At 45.7% G+C, this 18,299-nt stretch overlaps 5 protein-coding genes and 1 pseudogene across 5 annotated transcripts; 3 read left to right on the top strand and 3 right to left on the bottom strand.

Moving 5' to 3' along the window:
* On the bottom strand, positions 69 to 3,158 carry LOC109727689 (glutelin type-B 5-like). The gene is made up of 4 exons (XM_020257864.1): positions 1,925 to 3,158; positions 1,537 to 1,808; positions 764 to 1,267; positions 69 to 672 (listed from the first exon to the last, which is right to left on the bottom strand). Exons 1-4 carry the CDS (start codon positions 2,277 to 2,279, stop codon positions 277 to 279), a joined length of 1,527 nt encoding a protein of 508 aa, XP_020113453.1. The 5' UTR covers positions 2,280 to 3,158; the 3' UTR covers positions 69 to 276.
* LOC109727688 (glutelin type-B 5-like) lies at positions 3,293 to 5,690 on the top strand. Its single transcript, XM_020257863.1, has 4 exons — positions 3,293 to 3,876; positions 3,989 to 4,251; positions 4,368 to 4,844; positions 4,965 to 5,690. Exons 1-4 carry the CDS (start codon positions 3,387 to 3,389, stop codon positions 5,355 to 5,357), a joined length of 1,623 nt encoding a protein of 540 aa, XP_020113452.1. The 5' UTR covers positions 3,293 to 3,386; the 3' UTR covers positions 5,358 to 5,690.
* LOC109727149 lies at positions 5,742 to 7,676 on the top strand (annotated as a pseudogene).
* On the bottom strand, positions 7,668 to 8,727 carry LOC109727327 (N-alpha-acetyltransferase daf-31-like). The gene has a single exon (XM_020257400.1). It carries the CDS (start codon positions 8,576 to 8,578, stop codon positions 7,895 to 7,897), a length of 684 nt encoding a protein of 227 aa, XP_020112989.1. The 5' UTR covers positions 8,579 to 8,727; the 3' UTR covers positions 7,668 to 7,894.
* LOC109727325 (wall-associated receptor kinase 2-like) lies at positions 9,220 to 12,526 on the bottom strand. The gene is made up of 3 exons (XM_020257397.1): positions 11,317 to 12,526; positions 10,932 to 11,099; positions 9,220 to 10,693 (listed from the first exon to the last, which is right to left on the bottom strand). Exons 1-3 carry the CDS (start codon positions 12,203 to 12,205, stop codon positions 9,522 to 9,524), a joined length of 2,229 nt encoding a protein of 742 aa, XP_020112986.1. The 5' UTR covers positions 12,206 to 12,526; the 3' UTR covers positions 9,220 to 9,521.
* On the top strand, positions 13,507 to 18,201 carry LOC109727328. The gene is made up of 5 exons (XM_020257401.1): positions 13,507 to 13,722; positions 16,055 to 16,227; positions 17,026 to 17,209; positions 17,542 to 17,648; positions 17,752 to 18,201. Exons 1-5 carry the CDS (start codon positions 13,651 to 13,653, stop codon positions 17,831 to 17,833), a joined length of 618 nt encoding a protein of 205 aa, XP_020112990.1. The 5' UTR covers positions 13,507 to 13,650; the 3' UTR covers positions 17,834 to 18,201.

Below are 18,299 nucleotides of genomic sequence, written 5' to 3'. Positions count from 1 at the left end.
GCGGTCTATTTCTTGATTCGCATTTGGTCTGTCGATCTCTGTTTGTCTAAGAAGAAGCAGCAAATTAAGAGACTGTTCATTAGCTTAGATCAATCCCCTTCATTTTATTATTATTGAGAATCAAAACCCGTACATCAAACATCCTCTCTCATAGGAATTTATTTATCCGAGTATGAATTTATTTATTCTCAGAGACCAATCAAAACCACCACTGCCGCATTATACTACTATATATACAGCAGTAACTCTCATGATCTGCCGCATGCATATATAGTATTACTGATCATTAATGGAACGGCCTTCAAATCTGGGAGCAAAGATGGCCATCTGATCCCCTCGGTTATACTTGAGCCTCTGCGCCTCCTCCCTCGAGATCCGGTAAGCATTGACCAGCACGTCCACTGGCAAGCCGCGCAGCGCCGAAGCCTTTCCTGCAATGTGACTGACCATGGCGTTGGCGTTGGTGTTGAAGGAGACCCACTCGAACCCCTCGTGCTGCGCCCTCTTTGCCACTGCGAAGTTCTGTGGGATGATGATCAGCTGCCCCTGGCGGAGCTCGCCGTCGAAGACGGTCCTACCGCGGTGGTTCACTACTTGCACCCGTCCCCGGCCTCGCGTGACGTACATCACGCTGTGGGCGTTGATGTTCCAGTACGGCGCAAGAAGGGCATTCTGCATGCAGCAACCATGCAAAAAAAGTAGATTAATTAATCAAACAGTACCGATCTGATGATGAGGGGTGTGCTTTGCTTTTACGCCGCACCCGGTGGAGGACGACGCGGGTGGCGCTCATCTGGACGAGGTTGAGGATGGGGAACTTCTGGGCGTTGAGGTGGGTGATCCTTCCGCCCTGGGGGTTGTAGATGTCGGCACGCGACGGCTCGTTGATGTTGGCTCTCGTCTTCAGCGCGCAGTACATCTCTTCCAAGCCGTTCCCGCATTGGCCGCCTCGCCGCCTCTCCTCCTCCTCCTCCTCTTCTTGCTGCTGCTGCGGCTGCGTCTGCGGCTGCTGCTGTTGCTGCTCCTCCTGCTGGGTCCGGGAGGGCCTGAGCCACTGAAGGCCGTGGCGCACGCGGACGATCTCGCCCCTCTGGTCGTTCTGGCCCTGGAGCCTTCTCGCCAGCTCGTGGTTCACGCCGAAAGCCTCGGCCAGCAGCTGGGTGTCGAACCCGCTCAGGATGTTGTTCCCCGACGGCTGTTCTTGCTGCGGCCCCCCGAACACCTGCTGCCCTGATCTGCTCTGCTGCCTCCCCGCCAGCAGGAACTCCTACAAATTAAATAGTTAATTAACGCATGCATGCATGCATTCATGAATCACCTAAATTAATGTACGTGTATACCATCACCAAAACTAAATGAATCAATTAAGTTGAACCGCGCGCATGATGATCGATCAGTAGCTTGTGATATATATATATATATATAGTCAAATTAATTATTAATTAATTAATGAATGGCAACTATCCATGCATGCATGGATGGGCTATTTAATTAATCTGGTTGCGTATTCGTATTATGAAGTACGCGCGCGCATACCCTGTGCCTGGGATCGAGTTGGTTAGCAGTGTTGCTGGTGTCGAAGACGGTGATGGCGACGACCGGGGAATCGCCGTCGTTGTAGCACCAGTGGGAAACTCCGGCGGGCAACGCGATGATGTCTCCCTCGCGGAAGCGGTGGACCTTCTGGTGCTCGTCTCTGAACCTCCCCCTCTGGCTGCCGCCTTCCTCTTGCTGCTGCTCGAATTGCTGCTGGAAGGACTGGAACGTCTCCGGGCAGCCCGGGAACACCGCCCCCATCACCCCCCTCCCTGCAGTATATGTATATTAGGTTGGTGCACGTGATCACTCGATCAAATATCTATTATATATCTACCTACGTCTCATTGTTTGTGCATATATATATATATATGGTGATTTAATTAACCTTGAACGATGTAGACGAGGAGAGGAGCATTGGAATAGGAAGGCACGGCGAGGCCGCTGGGCTCAATGACGCGGCGCAGCGCGGAAACGCCGGCGCACTGGAACTGCTGGCTGAACTGCTCAAAGTACTCGGTGTAGCCGGCTTCGGACTGGATGCGGCGCTGGGGCTGGACGACGTCCAGCCTGTCGAACGTGCACGCGGCCTGGCCGGCGGCCCCGAACCGGCGAGGGCTCTGCCAGGGGCTCCTTCCTTGGCCCAGGTCGAAGCCCAGCTGGGCTAAGCACCCATGGCAGAGAATCAAAGCGCAGATAATAACATATAGGAAAGAAGAAGAAGAAGAAGATGGTGATGCCATGCTAGCTGGTTGGTTAACTCGATCTTACTAATTAATTAGCTTGGTATTATCAGCTAGCTATTAGAGTACTGTGGTAGAGTGATCAGTAATGGTTCAGGTTGGGTGAGGAGGATATGGTGGATGGGTATACGTATATATAGGGAGGGAAAAGGTATCGGTTGGTAGGATCAAACAACCGCACCTCGCAATGCACGAGGCGGAGAAGGGTCCCATGGCGCCGCATATATTGTCCGTTTGTGCGAGCGAGCACGCGAAGCGGCGCAGAGGCAACGTTGCAGAGTGCCCGAGCGAAGCTACACCTGTAAAAGCGTCCCCCAGCGGAGACAGAGCATGGCACGGCCAACGTGCTCTCCTGCGAGCGGATTACGTACGTACATCCTTATCCCGACGGACCCGACGGGCGACGGCACGCTAGCTCTGTGCGTCGACTGTGGGCGCCCACGGTGGGGCTTTGCTTTCCTACCGTAATATGTTATCATCTGCGCGGAAAATTTTCCAGTCATAGCAAGCATTTATGAGCTTGTAATTAATTAATCTGATTCTCGTCGCCCGGATTTAGTTAGTCAAATTAATATTAATAATAATGCGATTGCTCACCAATGGTGATATCCAAATTGGAATACATGCGCATTCCATAAATTAATATTTCAGCAGGTGGATTCGCGCGCGAAGGATTAATTTAATGAGATTGTATCTGGTGTTCTTGAAACTCAACGCTATGTCCATGATCGTTGTTGCACTGTACTGGTATCTCCGCCCAACCCACGAAACAAGCTAGCTTGCTTAATTGGTCCGTAATAACAGCGAAGGCGCCGCCCGAACCACTTCAAAGGAGAAAGGAACCACGTATAATGGCATGCACCTCTCTCACTCACATGATTTCTGTGACTTGGGTTGCAGAATGCAACGCATATCATCCATCGACCCCTCGTCACCTCACCATCCATGCAAGGGGGGGGGGGGAAAGAGAAAGAAAGAGTAGGAAACGCGCGCCCCTGTTTGTTCTTTTTCGAAATGAGGTACCACCACTCAACGTGTCTCTTACGTACGTACGTGCGTACGTAGTCCGTGCGGCAGCACGCCCTCGTATGTCACGAGGAACCGCCCATGCTACTCCGCAATCCTCCAAAGTCCCGACCCGCCACTTGCTTTTTGGGGCCTATAAATACTCCATCCTACTCTGCGCTTCTCCTCAGAAAAACACAGGCATTAATTTCCCACTGCTTAGAAATTACTACTCTACAGAAAGCCATGGCGACTTCTTCCGCTTTGCTCTGCAGCTCTCTCTGCCTCCTCTTCTTGTTCCGCGGGTCCTTAGCCCAGTTTGGATTCGGGTTCGGCCAAAGCCAGGGAATGAGCCCCTGGCAGAGCCCCCGCCGGTTCGGCGGCTGGGGCGGCCAGTGTCGATTGGATAGGCTGGACGTCATGGAGCCCACGCGCCGAATGCAGTTTGAAGCCGGCCGCATTGAGTACTTTGATGAGACCAGCGAGCAGCTCCGGTGCGCCGGCCTGTTCGCAAAGCGCATTATCATGGAGCCCAGAGGCCTCCTCCAGCCTTCCTATGCTAACGCCCCTAGCCTTCTCTACATCATCCAAGGCCCGCCGACTGCACTTATCCCTAGCTGTCCATCCGTCTGTCTGTCTGTTTGTTTGTCTGTATGCATGCCTCTTAACTACTATATATATATTTGATGTGGCTCTGCATGCAGGAAGAGGTATGACGGGGATGGTACTCCCGGGATGCCCGGAGACGTACCAGTCGTTCCAGATGCAGCAGTACAGACAGGAGGGTGGTCAGAGCCAGAGGCCCAGGGACGAGCACCAGAAGATTCACCACTTCCGCGAGGGAGACATCATTGCGTTGCCCACCGGCATTACTCACTGGTGCTACAACGACGGAGACACCCCCGTCGTCGCAATCCAAGTCTTCGACACAAGCAGCAACGCTAATCAACTCGACCCTCGACTCAGGGTACATATATATATATATATATATATATATATACTAAGCCCGCATTTTCGATACCGTCTCTCATATGCATCTCGACTAATATAGATCTTTAATCGCGCTCGACGTGAAATTGCCAGAAATTCCTTCTAGCCGGGACCGGAAGGCTTCAGAGAGGGCAACAGACGCAAACCTTCGGGCACGAGTTCAGAGAGGTGACAGGGCACAACATCCTAAGCGGATTCGACGTCGATTTCTTAGCAGAGTCTATGGGCGTTAACAGGGAGGTGGCGAGGAGGCTCCAGAGCCAGAATGACCAAAGGGGAGAGATAGTCCGCGTCGAGCACGGGCTTCACTTGATGCGGCCGTCGTTCGGGGAGCAGCAGCCGCCGATGGAAGCAGAGGAGGAGATGGAGAGAAGGGAGCAGAGGGGCTGTCCGTCCACCAACGGTTTGGACGAGACCTACTGCACCATGAAGATCAAGGAGAACATCAACGAAGCATCTCGCGCCGATATCTACAATCCGCAGGGTGGGAGGATCACCTACGTCAACACTCAGAAGCTCCCCATTCTTAACCTTGTTCAGATGAGTGCCGCTCGGGGAGTCCTCCGAAGGGTAAGTAGCTAGCAAAGATTTAACAAGTAATTAAGCTGGATGTTGTACATGTAATGCAGAAACTAAATACTAATCGATCGACTACTAAGTAACTTGTCTGGGGCTGAATGATATGTGCAGAACGCAATGCTCGCACCCCTCTGGAGCATCAACGCCCACAGCGTGATGTTCGTCACACAAGGACACGCGCGAATCCAGGTAGTGAACAACCAAGGGAGAACCGTGTTCGACGGTGAGGTCCGCCGGAACCAGCTCCTGGTCATCCCGCAGAACTACGCAGTGATCATGCGGGCCGGGCGTGAGGGGTGCGAGTGGGTGTCGTTCAAGACCAACAGCAACGCCATGGTGAGCCAGATCACCGGGAAGGCCTCAGCCTTCAGGGGAATGCCGGTGGACGTGCTCATGAACTCTTACCGCCTCTCACGGGAAGAAGCTCTGAGGCTTAAGTTCAACAGGGGCGACGAGATGGGCATCTTCGCCCCCAAGTTCCAGAGGGCGTGGTCTTTCACGTGATGCATGCGGAGTGCGCTGTCGATCTTCGTCGGAGTGGATTTTGTTAGAGGAGAAGATTTAATAACAAGTAGAATAAAAGGCAGCGAGCAAGCAGGTTGCTCTACCTGCGCACTTTGTCATTATGCTATCTAATAAGCATGAGAATAAAAGACATTTTCAGCTGATAATTCTTTACATGCTGTGAAATTGTGAATGTATTTGATGTGAATCTGGTTTTTCATTTTTTCTAAATTGCATTAAGAGCTTGAGCGACTCACTTAGAATGAAGAGACTATAACAGGCATAAGCATTCACCACATTGGGGTACAAAACACGTGCCAAGGCTAAATTGTGGATGGTTGGACGGGACACGAATAAGAACCTCTCAAAGTATCTCCTGTTAGAATGGATAGTGATTTTACCATATTACCAAACAATGACAATGAGAGGGTATATATATATATATATACAAATTACTATCTAAGGTGACTTAGAAGGATCAAAGAATTCACAAATGCATTTCAATTCATAGGACTCTGCTGAACAGCCATGCTTGCTTCAGTGCCAAGCATAAAACTATCTAGTTTACCATCTGCTTGTGCATTTACTAGGTCATTGGACAACAGGTATTAAAGGCTCAGGAAGGAAACGACGAATTGTAACTCAGATGCATTTCAAGTTATGCAAAAGGCAGGTGTATCTATACAAAAAGGAATTATCTGAATACAAGTACAATAAAACTTAGAACGGAGAGATAGGAATGGAATAGGGTGCATAAATCAACAACAGATTTACCAAGCAATTTTGTGCAAATATTATACAGCTCAAACAACACTAAAAGTGTGCAAGAGGACTACTAAGGTAAGAAATCCTGCTGGTTATCAGCTATAACTAGTCTCACTTTCTGATGTGAATCCATCTCCTTTTTCCCATATTTTGTAGTATAGGGAGGAGTGGCAAAGCCAAAGCCAACGGATGAGAGTCGAGCACCAGCAGATCCACCGCTTCCGAGAGGGAGACTTCAGTGCACGGCCTGCTGCCGTTTCCCATTGGTGCTACAACGATGGTGACTCCCCTGTGGTTGCCATCCAAGTTTTGGACACTCGCAACAAGGCCAACCAACTCGACCCTAGACTCGTGGTACGTAACCAATAAAGCACACATTCCTATCAATACAAAAATAACAACCGTTCTTTGTACGTTATATATGTTGATTTACTAAACCCATCAATGGATTTAAAATTGCCAGAAATTCCTTCTAGCTGGAAGGCTTCAGAAAGGACAACATATGTAATTCCTTGGAAAGTACAAGACAGGCCGCAGGGAACAATATCCTAAGCGGGTTTGACATCGAGATGCTGGAGGAGTCTCTAGGCGTGAATAGGGAGGTAGCAAGGAGAATCCAAAGCAAGAACGACCAGAGAGGTGAGATAAGCCGAGTGGAGTATGGCCTTCACTTGATGCGACCTTCAAGTATGGCACAACAGCAGGAGGAAGAGGGAGAAATGCAAAGAGGGGAATGGAGAGGTACTCGACGATCGAATCGTTTAGACAAAACATACTGCACTATGAGGATGAAAGCAAACATCAACAACCCATCTCATGCCGATATGTACAAGCAAAGAGGGGAACGGAGGGAGAGGTACTCAACAATCGAATGGTTTAGACGAAACATACTGCACTATGAGGATGAAAGCGAACATCAACAACCCATCTCGTGCCGATATGTACAATCCACAGGGTGGAAGGATCACCTACCTAAAGAGCCAAAAGCAACCAGTCCTTAATCTCATCCAAATGAGTGGTTGCAACGGAGTTCCCACAGGGTAAGAAAGGGAAAAGAAAAATCATGCCAACAACTAATACTAAGTAATCAGAAAAATGTCTAATTTATTATTCCTCTGTGGTTCTAGCATTCCATGCTTAAACCCTATCGGAACATCAATGCTCACAGCATGATGTACGTCACCTGAGGACACGGCCGGATTCAGGTAGTCAACAACCTCGAGAGAACCGCCTTTGATGGTCTGCAGGGGCCGGGCACGAGGGGTGCCGGGTGCGAGTGGGTGTTGTCCAAGAATGAAGACCAACAACAACGCCATGGTGAGCCAAGTCACTTGGAAGGCTTCTGCTTTTCGCAGTACGCCGATGGATGTGCTGATGAACTCGTAACATCTCTCAAGGGAGGAAGCCCAGAGGCTCAAGTTCAACAGAGGGGACGAGATGGCTATCTTTTCAGTCTCAGGTTCCAGAGGTCATTTGTGTGATGTTATCAGAGCACCATTAGCTGTTCAATTGCATCGAAAGATGAATAGGAACAGAAAAGCAGGAGACATATAACAATCCATCAAACTTCATCACAGAAAAAACACAATTCAATAGAAGGAATCCAAGCGGTGAAAGATATTATGAAATTTTTAGCAGACTGAAATTCTGATTTACGCACCCTACTCGTAGAAAAGAAATTTCTAGTTCAAACTACTCCACACATAATATCAGAAATTGGGTTATACTAGCGTGCAAAAGGCAATTCCTCGGATCGGTTCAAAATAGCTACCTCAAGCATCAACCTTTTTCTCTCTCGAGGCAGCAGCAGCAGCAGCAGCAGCAGCAGCCGCCGCCGCCGCTGACGATAAATCAGCGTCGCCACCGCCGCCGCCAGAAGCAGAAGAATTGCCCGCTGAATCGGCCGCCTTGTGATCAACAGAGCAGCACCCGCCGGCGGGGCCATGGTGATGGTGGTGATGATGGTGGTGGTGGTGGTGGTGGTGGTGGTGCTTCTCCTTGAGCTGCTTCCTCATGTCGTAGGCGTCCTCCCCGTCGGCGTAGTACTTGGCCTCGACGCCGTGGATCCGGTAGCCGAGGGTGGAGGTGTAGAGGTTGAACGCGGCGCGGTTGCTGCGGCGGACGTGGAGGGAGACGTACTCGGCGCCGAAGACGGAGTCCATGGCCCTCTGGGCGGCGGTCATGAGCTTGGTGGCGAGGCCGAGCTTGCGGTGGGTGCGGAGGACGGCGAGGGAGGTGATGTGGCCGTGGCAGGGCTCGGACGCGTCCTCCTCCATCTTGGCGAGCACGTAGCCCACGATCTTCCCCCCGTCGTCCTCCGCCACGAACAGCAGCTGCGGCCACGACAGGATGTGGTACAGGTAGTACTTCATCTGGTAGTTCTCCGGCAGGCACATCAGGTTGCACGCCTGCATCGCCAGCAGGTCGTCGATCGTCGCCCTGCGGATGCACACCATTATTTCGCTCTCAAGGGTTAGGGTTTCCAACAGGGGAGCGGTGGAGGAGGCGGAAGAAGAAGAAGAAGAAGAAGAAGAAGAAGGGCGAATCCCCTATCCTACCTCTCCCACTTTTGTTTAATTATTTTGTACAAAAATAAAAATAAATAAATGAGCTCGAAATTAATAAAACGGCCCGGGGGGTTTAAATGAAGTCGGTGGCGACACAGCATGCGATGCCGGATTCATCGTGATACTCGTGCGAACCAAATACGGGCTGCGGACATAGCGACGAAATCGTTAGTTCTGCCGAATTCATGGTGAAGTCGGTGAAGGTCGGCTTGAAGCTGCCGAAACTATACTAAACACGGCGAGGAGACACGATGCTGCCGGCTATAATATTCTTGATGCCTCTCTATATGTATAGTTAAAGAGTGCTGGATCTTATGCCGCCAACAAATTATTTTTTACTGGTAACATAAGCTTAGTGCACAAGAAGCATTAAGCAAAAGTTTTCTCTCAGAATTACCCATGAATAGATATTAAAATTGGGAAAAAAAAAAAAGGGCCAAGAAAAACTGTATGGAATCAGCAAAAACAACTTCAACAGCAGTGCAGTAGAAGATACATTGCGACGTAGATAGGGAACTAAAATCACATAACAACAGATGAAAATCCAAGATTCAACAGTTTGGCAAATCACTGATTTTATCAGCCACTTGCTTTCAATTGGTCTTTTATACATTTAATGCCATATTATAATCCAACAACTTCATACACAGATCACAGGTCGACCTGGTTAAACTTCATCTTCTGATGAATACATCATGAGATGAAATTGCGCGTCTTCGTACAAATGCTATCATGAATATACAAACTCTATGAAAATATTCTCCGTTGTTGGTGTAGGCTATTGGAGAAAAGGAACTCTAGGCAGGTGTTTGGACTGCACTTGAAACCTCAATTATCCTTTTCCCTCTTCTAAATCAAACACGGTTTGCTCGATGTAATTATGCCCATTGATATGATTTGCATGAGTGTCTAATGATTCCCCAAGTAAGCTATCCATCTCCTCCGAATCATTCGCTTGAACCCATGGGTGCTTTTGGATTCTTCTTAGCCTCTCTAGCCTTTCAGCAACTTCTGTCATCGCGGGCCTTTCGTCCCCCCACATACTCAAACATTGCATTGCAATCTCCGCAATCTCTTCAAGGAGTTCTGCTCTCGCTTCACTCTTTACTTGACTGTCGAAAATTTCTAAACACCGGCCTTCTTTCATCGCGGTAATAAAACACGACGCAAGGCTCCTGTCTTCCTCTGGTCCATTGAAATAAAGTGCTTTTTTTCTTGTGAAAATCTCTAAAATAAAGACCCCAAAGCTGTAAACATCACTTTTCTCGGTTAGTTGGCATGTTATTAAGTACTCTGGATCCAAGTAACCGCAAGTCCCTTGAACTAATGTAGCCAATTGAACCTCATCGGTGGCAGCAAGCTTCGAAGCTCCAAAATCAGAAACTTTTGCAGTGAATTTGTCGTCCAATAGTATGTTAGCCGACTTTACATCTCCATGAAGGATGGGAGTTGAAGCTGACGAGTGCATGTATGCAAGCGCCCCGGCAGATTCCACTGCAATTCTGAGACGTTCATCAAAAGGAATAAAGCTTTGATCTTTTCCATGAATAAAGCTGTAGAGGGTTCCATTAGAAACAAATTCATAGACCAACATTGGAACTTCAACCTCTAAGCAACAACCTAAGAGCTTCACCACATTCTTATGGTTGATTTGGGAAAGGATGAGCATTTCAGTTGCAAACTCCTTGGTTTGGTTGTCATCCATTATCTTGGATTTCTTGATGGCTACAACCGTTTCGTCCTCCAGAATTCCTTTGTAAACAATGCCATGACCTCCACGACCGAGCACACGGTCCGTGTCGAAATTGTTGGTGGCTTTTTCTAGCTCTTCTTTCGCATATATCTTGAATGTCACACCTCTACAGGACCTCATTTGTTGTTGTAATATCAAGCCTCCGTTTTGCTCGAAGAACTTCTGTCTTGTTCTAATGAGCTTTTTCTTCTGGAGCCCCAGATACGCCCAAAAGCCCATAAACAGAGCAAAGAAAATTCCAAGACTTGCACCTGCAAATTAACCCAAAGATGTATTTGTATTCTTTCTTAACAAATGAAAGCGTAAATTTAGTAGTAGGTTATTTTTGCAGATAATTGCATACTACCAGTACTTTCTCCGGAACTCAATTTTCAGTTACTACGTATGACATTGAAACAGTACAAAGTCAGTCGACGAGGAAAAGCCCTAACGAACTGATCAGACCTATTAATGTATTTACGAATACAAAATAGAACAGAAACTAAGTACCTGTAACTATTTTTAGTGCCAATGTAAATTTGTCCTTGGGTCTGCAACCATCCTGTGTGAAAGCATCTCCGGCAGTCCCGCGTGGGCATTCGCAGAGGTAACTCCCTGGCACATTTGTGCAAATTCCATAGCACGGGTACTGGTCTTTATGCTCGCACTCGTTGATATCTATGGCAAAAAAATTAACAAACACAAAGTTCGGGCATAACATCTAGTAAGCTACCAATTTCTCCAAAAGATGTTTTTTTTTTTTTTTTTTTTTTTTTTTTTTTTCATTAGAATATCAGTTAACTAGCCAGTAATCTCAGGAAAGGAATGCGCGAGAGAGGGCTTAAAAAAGAAGAAGAAGAAGAAGAAGAAGAAGAAGAAAAGAATCAGATAAAACCTTGGCATCCGGTCTCAATATACGGATTGCCCTCGTATCCCTTGGAACAATTGCAGCGGTATCCAGCGCCATTAGAGGAATCATAGAACGTGCTGTTCGCACTGCGGCACGCATAGTCTGTCGAATTGTGCACCGCAGCACTGCCATTTCTGACATTTCTAATCGCCCAATCGAGCACGATGGGAACTCTCAGATCTGACGTCATCGATAGATAAGAGGGGGTGAATCTGAACCAGTCCGCATCGACAAGAAATCCGTAAGCACAAGGGGTAGAATTCGCCAGAAATATGCCAGCCCCGCCGGCGACGATGAAATTCTGCAAGTACTGCTCGTAATAGTCGAGCCCGGTGGGTATGGAGCTCTGGCAGCAGCCGTCGCCGGTGCACGATCCGTTCAAGTTATTGTACGCCGACGGCCTGCAGATGGAGACGCAGCCGCTGACGTAGTAGCCCGCGGGGTCGACGAAGTACCCGAGGTTGGGGCACCCGACTGCAACGTACTTGGTGCGAGTGGAGAAAACGTAAGGGCTCTCGATCAGCACCGTGGGAGGTGTGCTGCTGCTTATTAGCCCCCCGGTCGAGTTGTAGCATGCCCGGCCCGCTTCCAGATACACCCGCATCTCCCCGCTAACAATAGATATGTCGATCACTTCGTAATCGTAGTAGAGGATGGAGAGCTTCGGAGGGTGGTAGGAGTCGTTGCAGACTAAGCCGAAGCCCTCGCGGTAGCAGCCGGTTTCGACGCCGAAGGGGTAGGGGATGGGTATGTTGCCGCATGCAGTGCGGCAGCGCGGAGAGTCGGCAGTGAGTGCTGCTGCTGCTGCTGCTAGCGAAGTTAGCATCAGCAGCTGCAGTATCGGTTTCTGATGCTGCTTCGTCTCCATCTTCATTATTATTATTATTATTTAGTTATAGAAGATGCATATGATTCAGCAGTCCGGCATTCCGGATGAATATAGACTGATCAGTTTTATCTTGTCTTGTAGAAAAGACAGAACAAAGGCCTAAAAGTTTTTTTTTTTCAAAAAAAAAGGGAACAATAATGAGAATAGAAGAAAATGGAGAGAGAGAGAGAGAGAGAGAGAGAGAGAGAGAGAGAGACAGCGTCCCATTGGATAAGATCTGTTTCTTCCGTCGTTCACCTTTCCTTTCCCACCCTCTCCCTTCTAGGAAGCCACGGGACTGGACCCCCTTCCCACCTTTTTCACACTTCATAATAATAGTTGAGTCAAAACCGTGTGCCTACTGCCTAGTCTGAGAACCTCTACTTTCGCTCGCTCAAGTCAAGCATGAATTCGTTGACTATTCTGGATGATAGAAAATTCACAAAAGCAGGCTGTACGATGTGATATACACGATGCTTTTGTAAAGAAGCATGAGTAGCTGAAAGCCTAATTTTGAAATGGATTATTATTCAAACAGCAAATTAAGAGGACCTCTATGTCCTGGTCTTTGCTCGGCTGTCTCCTCTTAATTCATGGTGCTTTTAGACCAGAACACCTTGCGTGGCATAGAGTTTCTAGTTTTGAGCACAAAGAACTGTTGTCCTGTTACTACGGCGATGCTATTTCTCTCTTGCTATAATAGACTAAAACGAGGGGATGAACCAGAGTACCGTATAGCAGGTGGAACTCTCTAAGCCGTATCAATGGCGGTTGTCTTTACAGTATAATTAGAAAGAACCTTTAAATTCAAACTTTTGCTTTGAAGCTCAAATCGCATGTTACCTTTCCCCCGCTGCTAAGATTCACCTTGTTTAGTTACCAAACATTCTTGTAGAGATTGTTGTAATCATAAGCAAAAGCAGTCAATAGTTAGTTAAGACGGAGATCTAGAGGAGATTTTTTAAGGTTTATTTTCAGCGGATCATGCACTCTCAAGAGTATGATATACTTTGATGGCTGATGTTAGACCCTATTTAATTAGCTCTGTAATCTTAAAAAAGAAGAAGAAAGAATACAGAGGAATAAACCCGAATAGTTAAAGTCGGCAGCGAGACAACAAAAATTGCCGGATTTACACTCGACTTGATCCGTGTCCGACCACGCTTAATAAAAAAATCGAACCCAAACAAGACCCAATTAGGAATCTCTCATCGGAGTCGAGTGCGGGCCCTGTTTGGGTCTGACCCGAACCGCACCCGTCTCCGCCTCACGCCCTACCAAGTACCAACCCTGCGACGACGAATAGATGAGCGATCATCATGTCGGCGTGGCAATAGCGGGGACGATGGTGTTGCTGGGGTTTTAAGCCTCGAATCGAATCGGAGAGGTGGGGATACTGTTGGAGTTGGGGGGAGGAAGAAGAGGAGGAAGAGGAAGAGGAGGAGGCGCAAATGGTTTCGCTCTCGACGTGGGTTCGTTACGCCGTGAACAAGTTCGAATACTCCCTCTCCCTTAGTTGGAAGGTAAACCCTATTTTCCTCGCCCCCGACCCCGCCCCCGCCCTCGCCCTCGCCCTCGCCCCATCCCTCTTGGCCTTTTCTCCTCCTTCTTCTTCTTTTCGAAAACTTAGTTGATGTGATGAGGAATTGAGGGTTTTGATTAGATTCCTTGTTTTCTAGGCATTCGAGTACCAATTCAGGTTTGATTAGTGATATTGGTCGTGTTTTTTCTTGTTATTTGTGAGAATTGGTTGTTTTGGGCTCTGATCCTTTGAAAATGGAAAGATTTTGATCTTCTACCTAGTACCCTTGTTACCTCTTCTGTTAAAAGGGCTTTTACGATCTATTATCGGATTGTTTTTAGGAAATCTCTGGGTCATGCACTTTCTTTTTGGGTTTCCGCCGTGCTGCTACTCAATTTCTAGATTATTCTATAAGAAGAGACGGAAGTTTGCTCTCTTAGTTGCATTATTGTCTCTAGGGCGATATGTTACTGGTGTGGTAAAGTTTTATTTTATTATTATTATTATTATTATTATTATTATTCTGATCTGGCCTCTTTTAGCTCTGTCTACAGTTGATAGTTTGTTCTCTCTCTTGTATCTTTGTTTCAATCTTTCTTTTTGGGTCATTATGGTTAATGCTGCTGTTCGTCCTGGTTGTGAGTGTTTAACCATACCCTAACACATTCTGTGGAATAGTAAAGCATCCCTCAATTTCTGGTGATCTTGTAACCTTTTGCTTTACGGGATGGGGATGGTGAGTTTTTTCCCCTCTTCAAATTAAAATGTGGAACACAATATACCTCAAGAGGAAAACCTCAGAAACACCAATTTCACTTAGATATGCTTGTAGTGATGCTGCACCATAATGAATGCAATTTTAAGTCTGTTTAACTGCGGTGATAACAAATAGGGCATACTTGTGATATCGGTGTCGAGGATGGAATATAGTGTGTTCGTATGTGTGACGCCCTGCTTCCTAGAGGGGCCACCAATTCTAGAACTATTTTAGCTGTAGCACACTTAGTCCTCTTAACATCTTGGGTCTAACCAACGTCCAAAATGCTATAGCTGGGTTAAGAGGTTTAATCTTATTATACTTTATATAAAGGGCTATTCCAAATCCTAGGGATGCTACATTTCTTCCTCCTTTAAGCCCTGAGGTCTTTGTTAGGCTTGAGTACACTCACAAGCACCAGGCGATGTGAGAGACTCATCTCGCTAGTCTTGTCATTCAGACTCTGGGTTAACGTGTCATTGTCAGACCCTAATTTAGCTGAGACTCATCTCGGCTCTGAATCCAACTATAACACTACGCTTTCCAAGGGGGTCATCATCCTAGCGCTACTCTAGCCTTGGAACGCTTAATCTTCTTAACCTTTTGAGCCTAGTTACCATCCAGAATACTATAGCCGGGTTAAGAGATTTAGTCCTATTATACCTTATATATAGGATAATTTCAAATCCTTGGGGTATCACAGTATGAAAAAAGTTGCAAATGTAGTAGCCTACTAGGTTGCGTTCGTTGTGCAACGAATTCTTGACAATTTTAGTGAAGATACACAACTGGTTACAGATAATCCTGAGTTCAGTATTAAAAGGATTCAAAGTTCTTAGTGAACATGACACTCTCACTCTTCTTTTTCTTGTCTATTAAGTTGGTAATATGAGTTGCATGCATCTTGCCAGGTTTACCTTTTACTTTGACTGATTATCTCCTTGGCATGTAAAATATGTAGTTCTATAATTAAAGTCATATCATCAACATCCAAGCCTTTCCTGATAATTTGGGATTAGCTTTTGTAGTGTCCTAGTAACGTCAAACTTAGTGCTCTTACAGAGAGTTAAAGATGTCTATTTCACTGTCTAGAAAGTATTGAATAAAATGATTCTCAGAGGTTCTATGCCAGTTTTATTCTTCTTTAGGGCATTACGTGGAGATTATTACCTTTCCAGTAGCTCTCAGAGCTTATCGTCTTAGGTTGCATAAAGTTGTAGAGGTACCATCTTTGCATCTTATGTGTGAGTCTAACAGGGCTGGTTTGTATGCCATTCTTAATTAGCAAATAGATGCATATATTGTCTTAATTCTTTTTGACAATATTGGTATTATTCACTTGCAAGTTGTATCAGGACTCACTTCAGTTGCTGCTGCGTAATGGAACTTTCGAAGTAGATTTCTGATACAGGATTTGTTTTATTTGTTACTTTGTATTGCTAGTTTGCTCATCTTTTGTTTTGAAGTTTTTCATAACATGTGTGTTTTGAGATTCTGGTTATAATCATATTCTGTTATTCTTTTGTTCCATGAAATACTCATGGTTAAATAGTCTTTTCCTCCCCCCAAACTGCAGAAGTATAATGTTGGCCAGATCAATGCAAGGGAGCTTAGTGATGCACTTTGGAAGAACTTTTTCCAAGGCAAGCTGACTTTCATGCATTGGACCAAAGGAGAAGAAATGGTGCCTACTATTACTGCAAATGGTGGAACTCTTCTTGTCAGAAAGCTGCCTTCTCCAACACCTACGTACTTTCTCTCAGCCATTTTTAACTTGTTCTCTCCCATCATTTTGCTTGTATTCGTCCTTATGTATTCACTTGTTCGTCTGCTGAGGAATAATTAATAACAGTGCATTATTTTTCCTGCTTTGCATGTGTAAGAAGTTGTTTACATAGTTTCTCTTCATATTTGAAGTAATGATTGATTGCTGGTATAAACAAAAACTATCGGTGATGACGAATTGTAACCTTCAAAGTTGTCTCTTCTGTGCCTGAACTCTGTTTGAGGAGTAGGACCTGATAATCCAACTGTTTGTATAAACGTATTGAAAGTATGAAAACAATATTGCTGGCGTTTGTGCCGCAAGTGTCGTCACCTGAAATCTCCTCATTCTGAATTGTTTAAGTTCTGAGAGTTCTTTTCTTCTCAGATTTCTGGTGATTAGTGATTGTCATTTATATTTATCACGTACTTTGCCAGGTGTCGACGTATGGTGTCCTTGCTCTTAGCCATGCAATTTATTGAAAGAATGGATGATCTAAGCTATCTATGTAGTAATAATATTTCACAACTTTTCGTTCTTGTTTGTGAAGTCATGAAGTTATCGTTGTACTTTCTTATGTATTGTTTGCCCTAGTTGACAAAGATAATTTTTTCCTATATAGTATCTTTGATACAGTTTGAGGTTTCTTCCTGTTATTGCATTTGTTCTGCTTACAGTTTTTTAAATTTTCATGGTTCAATTACTTAATTATTCTTTTAATAACCTTAAACATCAGGTTCTACAGTAAACCATCAGTAATTCACCTAGTTTTCTTGTCATAGGCAAGTTTTTGTTGGAGATGTTGTGCTGATAAAAGATCCTGAGAAATCTAATGACTATATCATTCGAAGATTGGCTGCTATAGAAGGTTACGAGATGGTTTCAACTGATGAGAAAGATGAGCCGTTTGTTTTAGAAAAGGATCAGTGTTGGGTTCTGTCAGATAATTCATCTTTAAAGCCAAAGGTATGTATTAACTTTGTCCTGCAAATCATGACATAAGCATTCTTATGTCATTCATCATCAAACTCTTTGTTAGAGTCATGAGAGCTGTCCCTTTTTTATACCTTTGTTGGTTGGTTGGTTGGTTGGTTGGTTGTCTCCTCCTTAACAACTGTCTATAAATCGCAACTACACCGCCCTCCTCCTCCTGCTACCCTCCACATGCACACACCAAAGAAAAAGGAAAAAAGAAACCCGCACTTAATTATTGACCTATGAACCATAGCAGCATGGCAGTGTCGTACCACTAGTATTTATGTATCTGAACAGAAACTTTCATTTTGTGTTGGCGACAGGAAGCGAGAGACAGCCGATTGTTTGGACCTGTGCCAATGACCGACATTCTTGGTAGAGTTATATATGCCTTGCAATCTGCTGTTGATCATGGTCCGGTGCATAACAGGTTTGTATTGTAGATCCAACTTTTCAAGCTCTGCTGCAGTTATCGTTGTTGTCTTGGATACTTCTTGCAAGAGCTGAATATGTGCTTCTGCTTGTTGAGCCAGTCATTTTGCTATGAACCAAGACGCATCAGTTTTGGCAGTGGAGTTGGATGTTGAAGAGATGGCAAAGAGTAGGAAAGCATAGATAATGCCTGCTGGATCTGCTACTCTGTTCTTCCACTCATGGCCTTTTCCTATGGTGGTGCTGCTGCTTCAAAGTGAAACAAATCAGACTTGCTGAACCCTTTGCTGGCTGAGAGGATAAATTATCGTGCAATTTTATCATGGTTGAACAAAAGAAAACAATGCGGAATGCGGAATATATATCTTCTTTGATTTCTTACTGGTCTGTGCAACATTTTATGCGAGTTATTTTTTAGGGCATTATAAAGCCTTGTAAACTTGCTGATATGGAACTAGTTTATGATCAGGATGAGCTGTCATTGTGTTTTCATTTGTATGGTCTGATAGAAAGTGAATATTGACCTTTGTGGTTTGTACTCTGGACTTCAATTTTCCTCGAGTTTCGTCGGCAATTACTGGTGCTATTTCTGCAATTTGATCAAAAGGTTTTGGGTTTCGCTGTTGTTGAAGCTGCAACTGCTGCTGAG

This window comes from Ananas comosus, linkage group 22 (genome assembly GCF_001540865.1).
Source record: "Ananas comosus cultivar F153 linkage group 22, ASM154086v1, whole genome shotgun sequence".
Taxonomy (NCBI): domain Eukaryota; kingdom Viridiplantae; phylum Streptophyta; class Magnoliopsida; order Poales; family Bromeliaceae; genus Ananas; species Ananas comosus.
The sequence above is the reverse complement of the archived record's forward strand: the minus strand, read 5'-3'. Positions and strand labels throughout refer to the sequence as shown.

Coding starts and splice junctions, on each gene's coding strand:
- LOC109727328 (XM_020257401.1), top strand. CDS start 13,651: ATGGTTTCGCTCTCGACGTGGGTTCGTTACGCCGTGAACAAGTTCGAA. Junction 16,228..17,025: donor CTGCCTTCTCCAACACCTAC/GTACTTTCTCTC, acceptor TTCTTGTCATAG/GCAAGTTTTTGTTGGAGATG. Junction 17,649..17,751: donor CATGGTCCGGTGCATAACAG/GTTTGTATTGTA, acceptor TTGTTGAGCCAG/TCATTTTGCTATGAACCAAG.
- LOC109727689 (XM_020257864.1), bottom strand. CDS start 2,279: ATGGCATCACCATCTTCTTCTTCTTCTTCTTTCCTATATGTTATTATC. Junction 1,809..1,924: donor CCTCGTCTACATCGTTCAAG/GTTAATTAAATC, acceptor CATATACTGCAG/GGAGGGGGGTGATGGGGGCG. Junction 673..763: donor CCCGCGTCGTCCTCCACCGG/GTGCGGCGTAAA, acceptor TGCTGCATGCAG/AATGCCCTTCTTGCGCCGTA.
- LOC109727688 (XM_020257863.1), top strand. CDS start 3,387: ATGCTACTCCGCAATCCTCCAAAGTCCCGACCCGCCACTTGCTTTTTG. Junction 4,252..4,367: donor AACTCGACCCTCGACTCAGG/GTACATATATAT, acceptor TGAAATTGCCAG/AAATTCCTTCTAGCCGGGAC. Junction 4,845..4,964: donor CTCGGGGAGTCCTCCGAAGG/GTAAGTAGCTAG, acceptor TGATATGTGCAG/AACGCAATGCTCGCACCCCT.
- LOC109727325 (XM_020257397.1), bottom strand. CDS start 12,205: ATGAAGATGGAGACGAAGCAGCATCAGAAACCGATACTGCAGCTGCTG. Junction 11,100..11,316: donor TATTGAGACCGGATGCCAAG/GTTTTATCTGAT, acceptor TTTTTGCCATAG/ATATCAACGAGTGCGAGCAT. Junction 10,694..10,931: donor GGCACTAAAAATAGTTACAG/GTACTTAGTTTC, acceptor GTTAATTTGCAG/GTGCAAGTCTTGGAATTTTC.
- LOC109727327 (XM_020257400.1), bottom strand. CDS start 8,578: ATGGTGTGCATCCGCAGGGCGACGATCGACGACCTGCTGGCGATGCAG.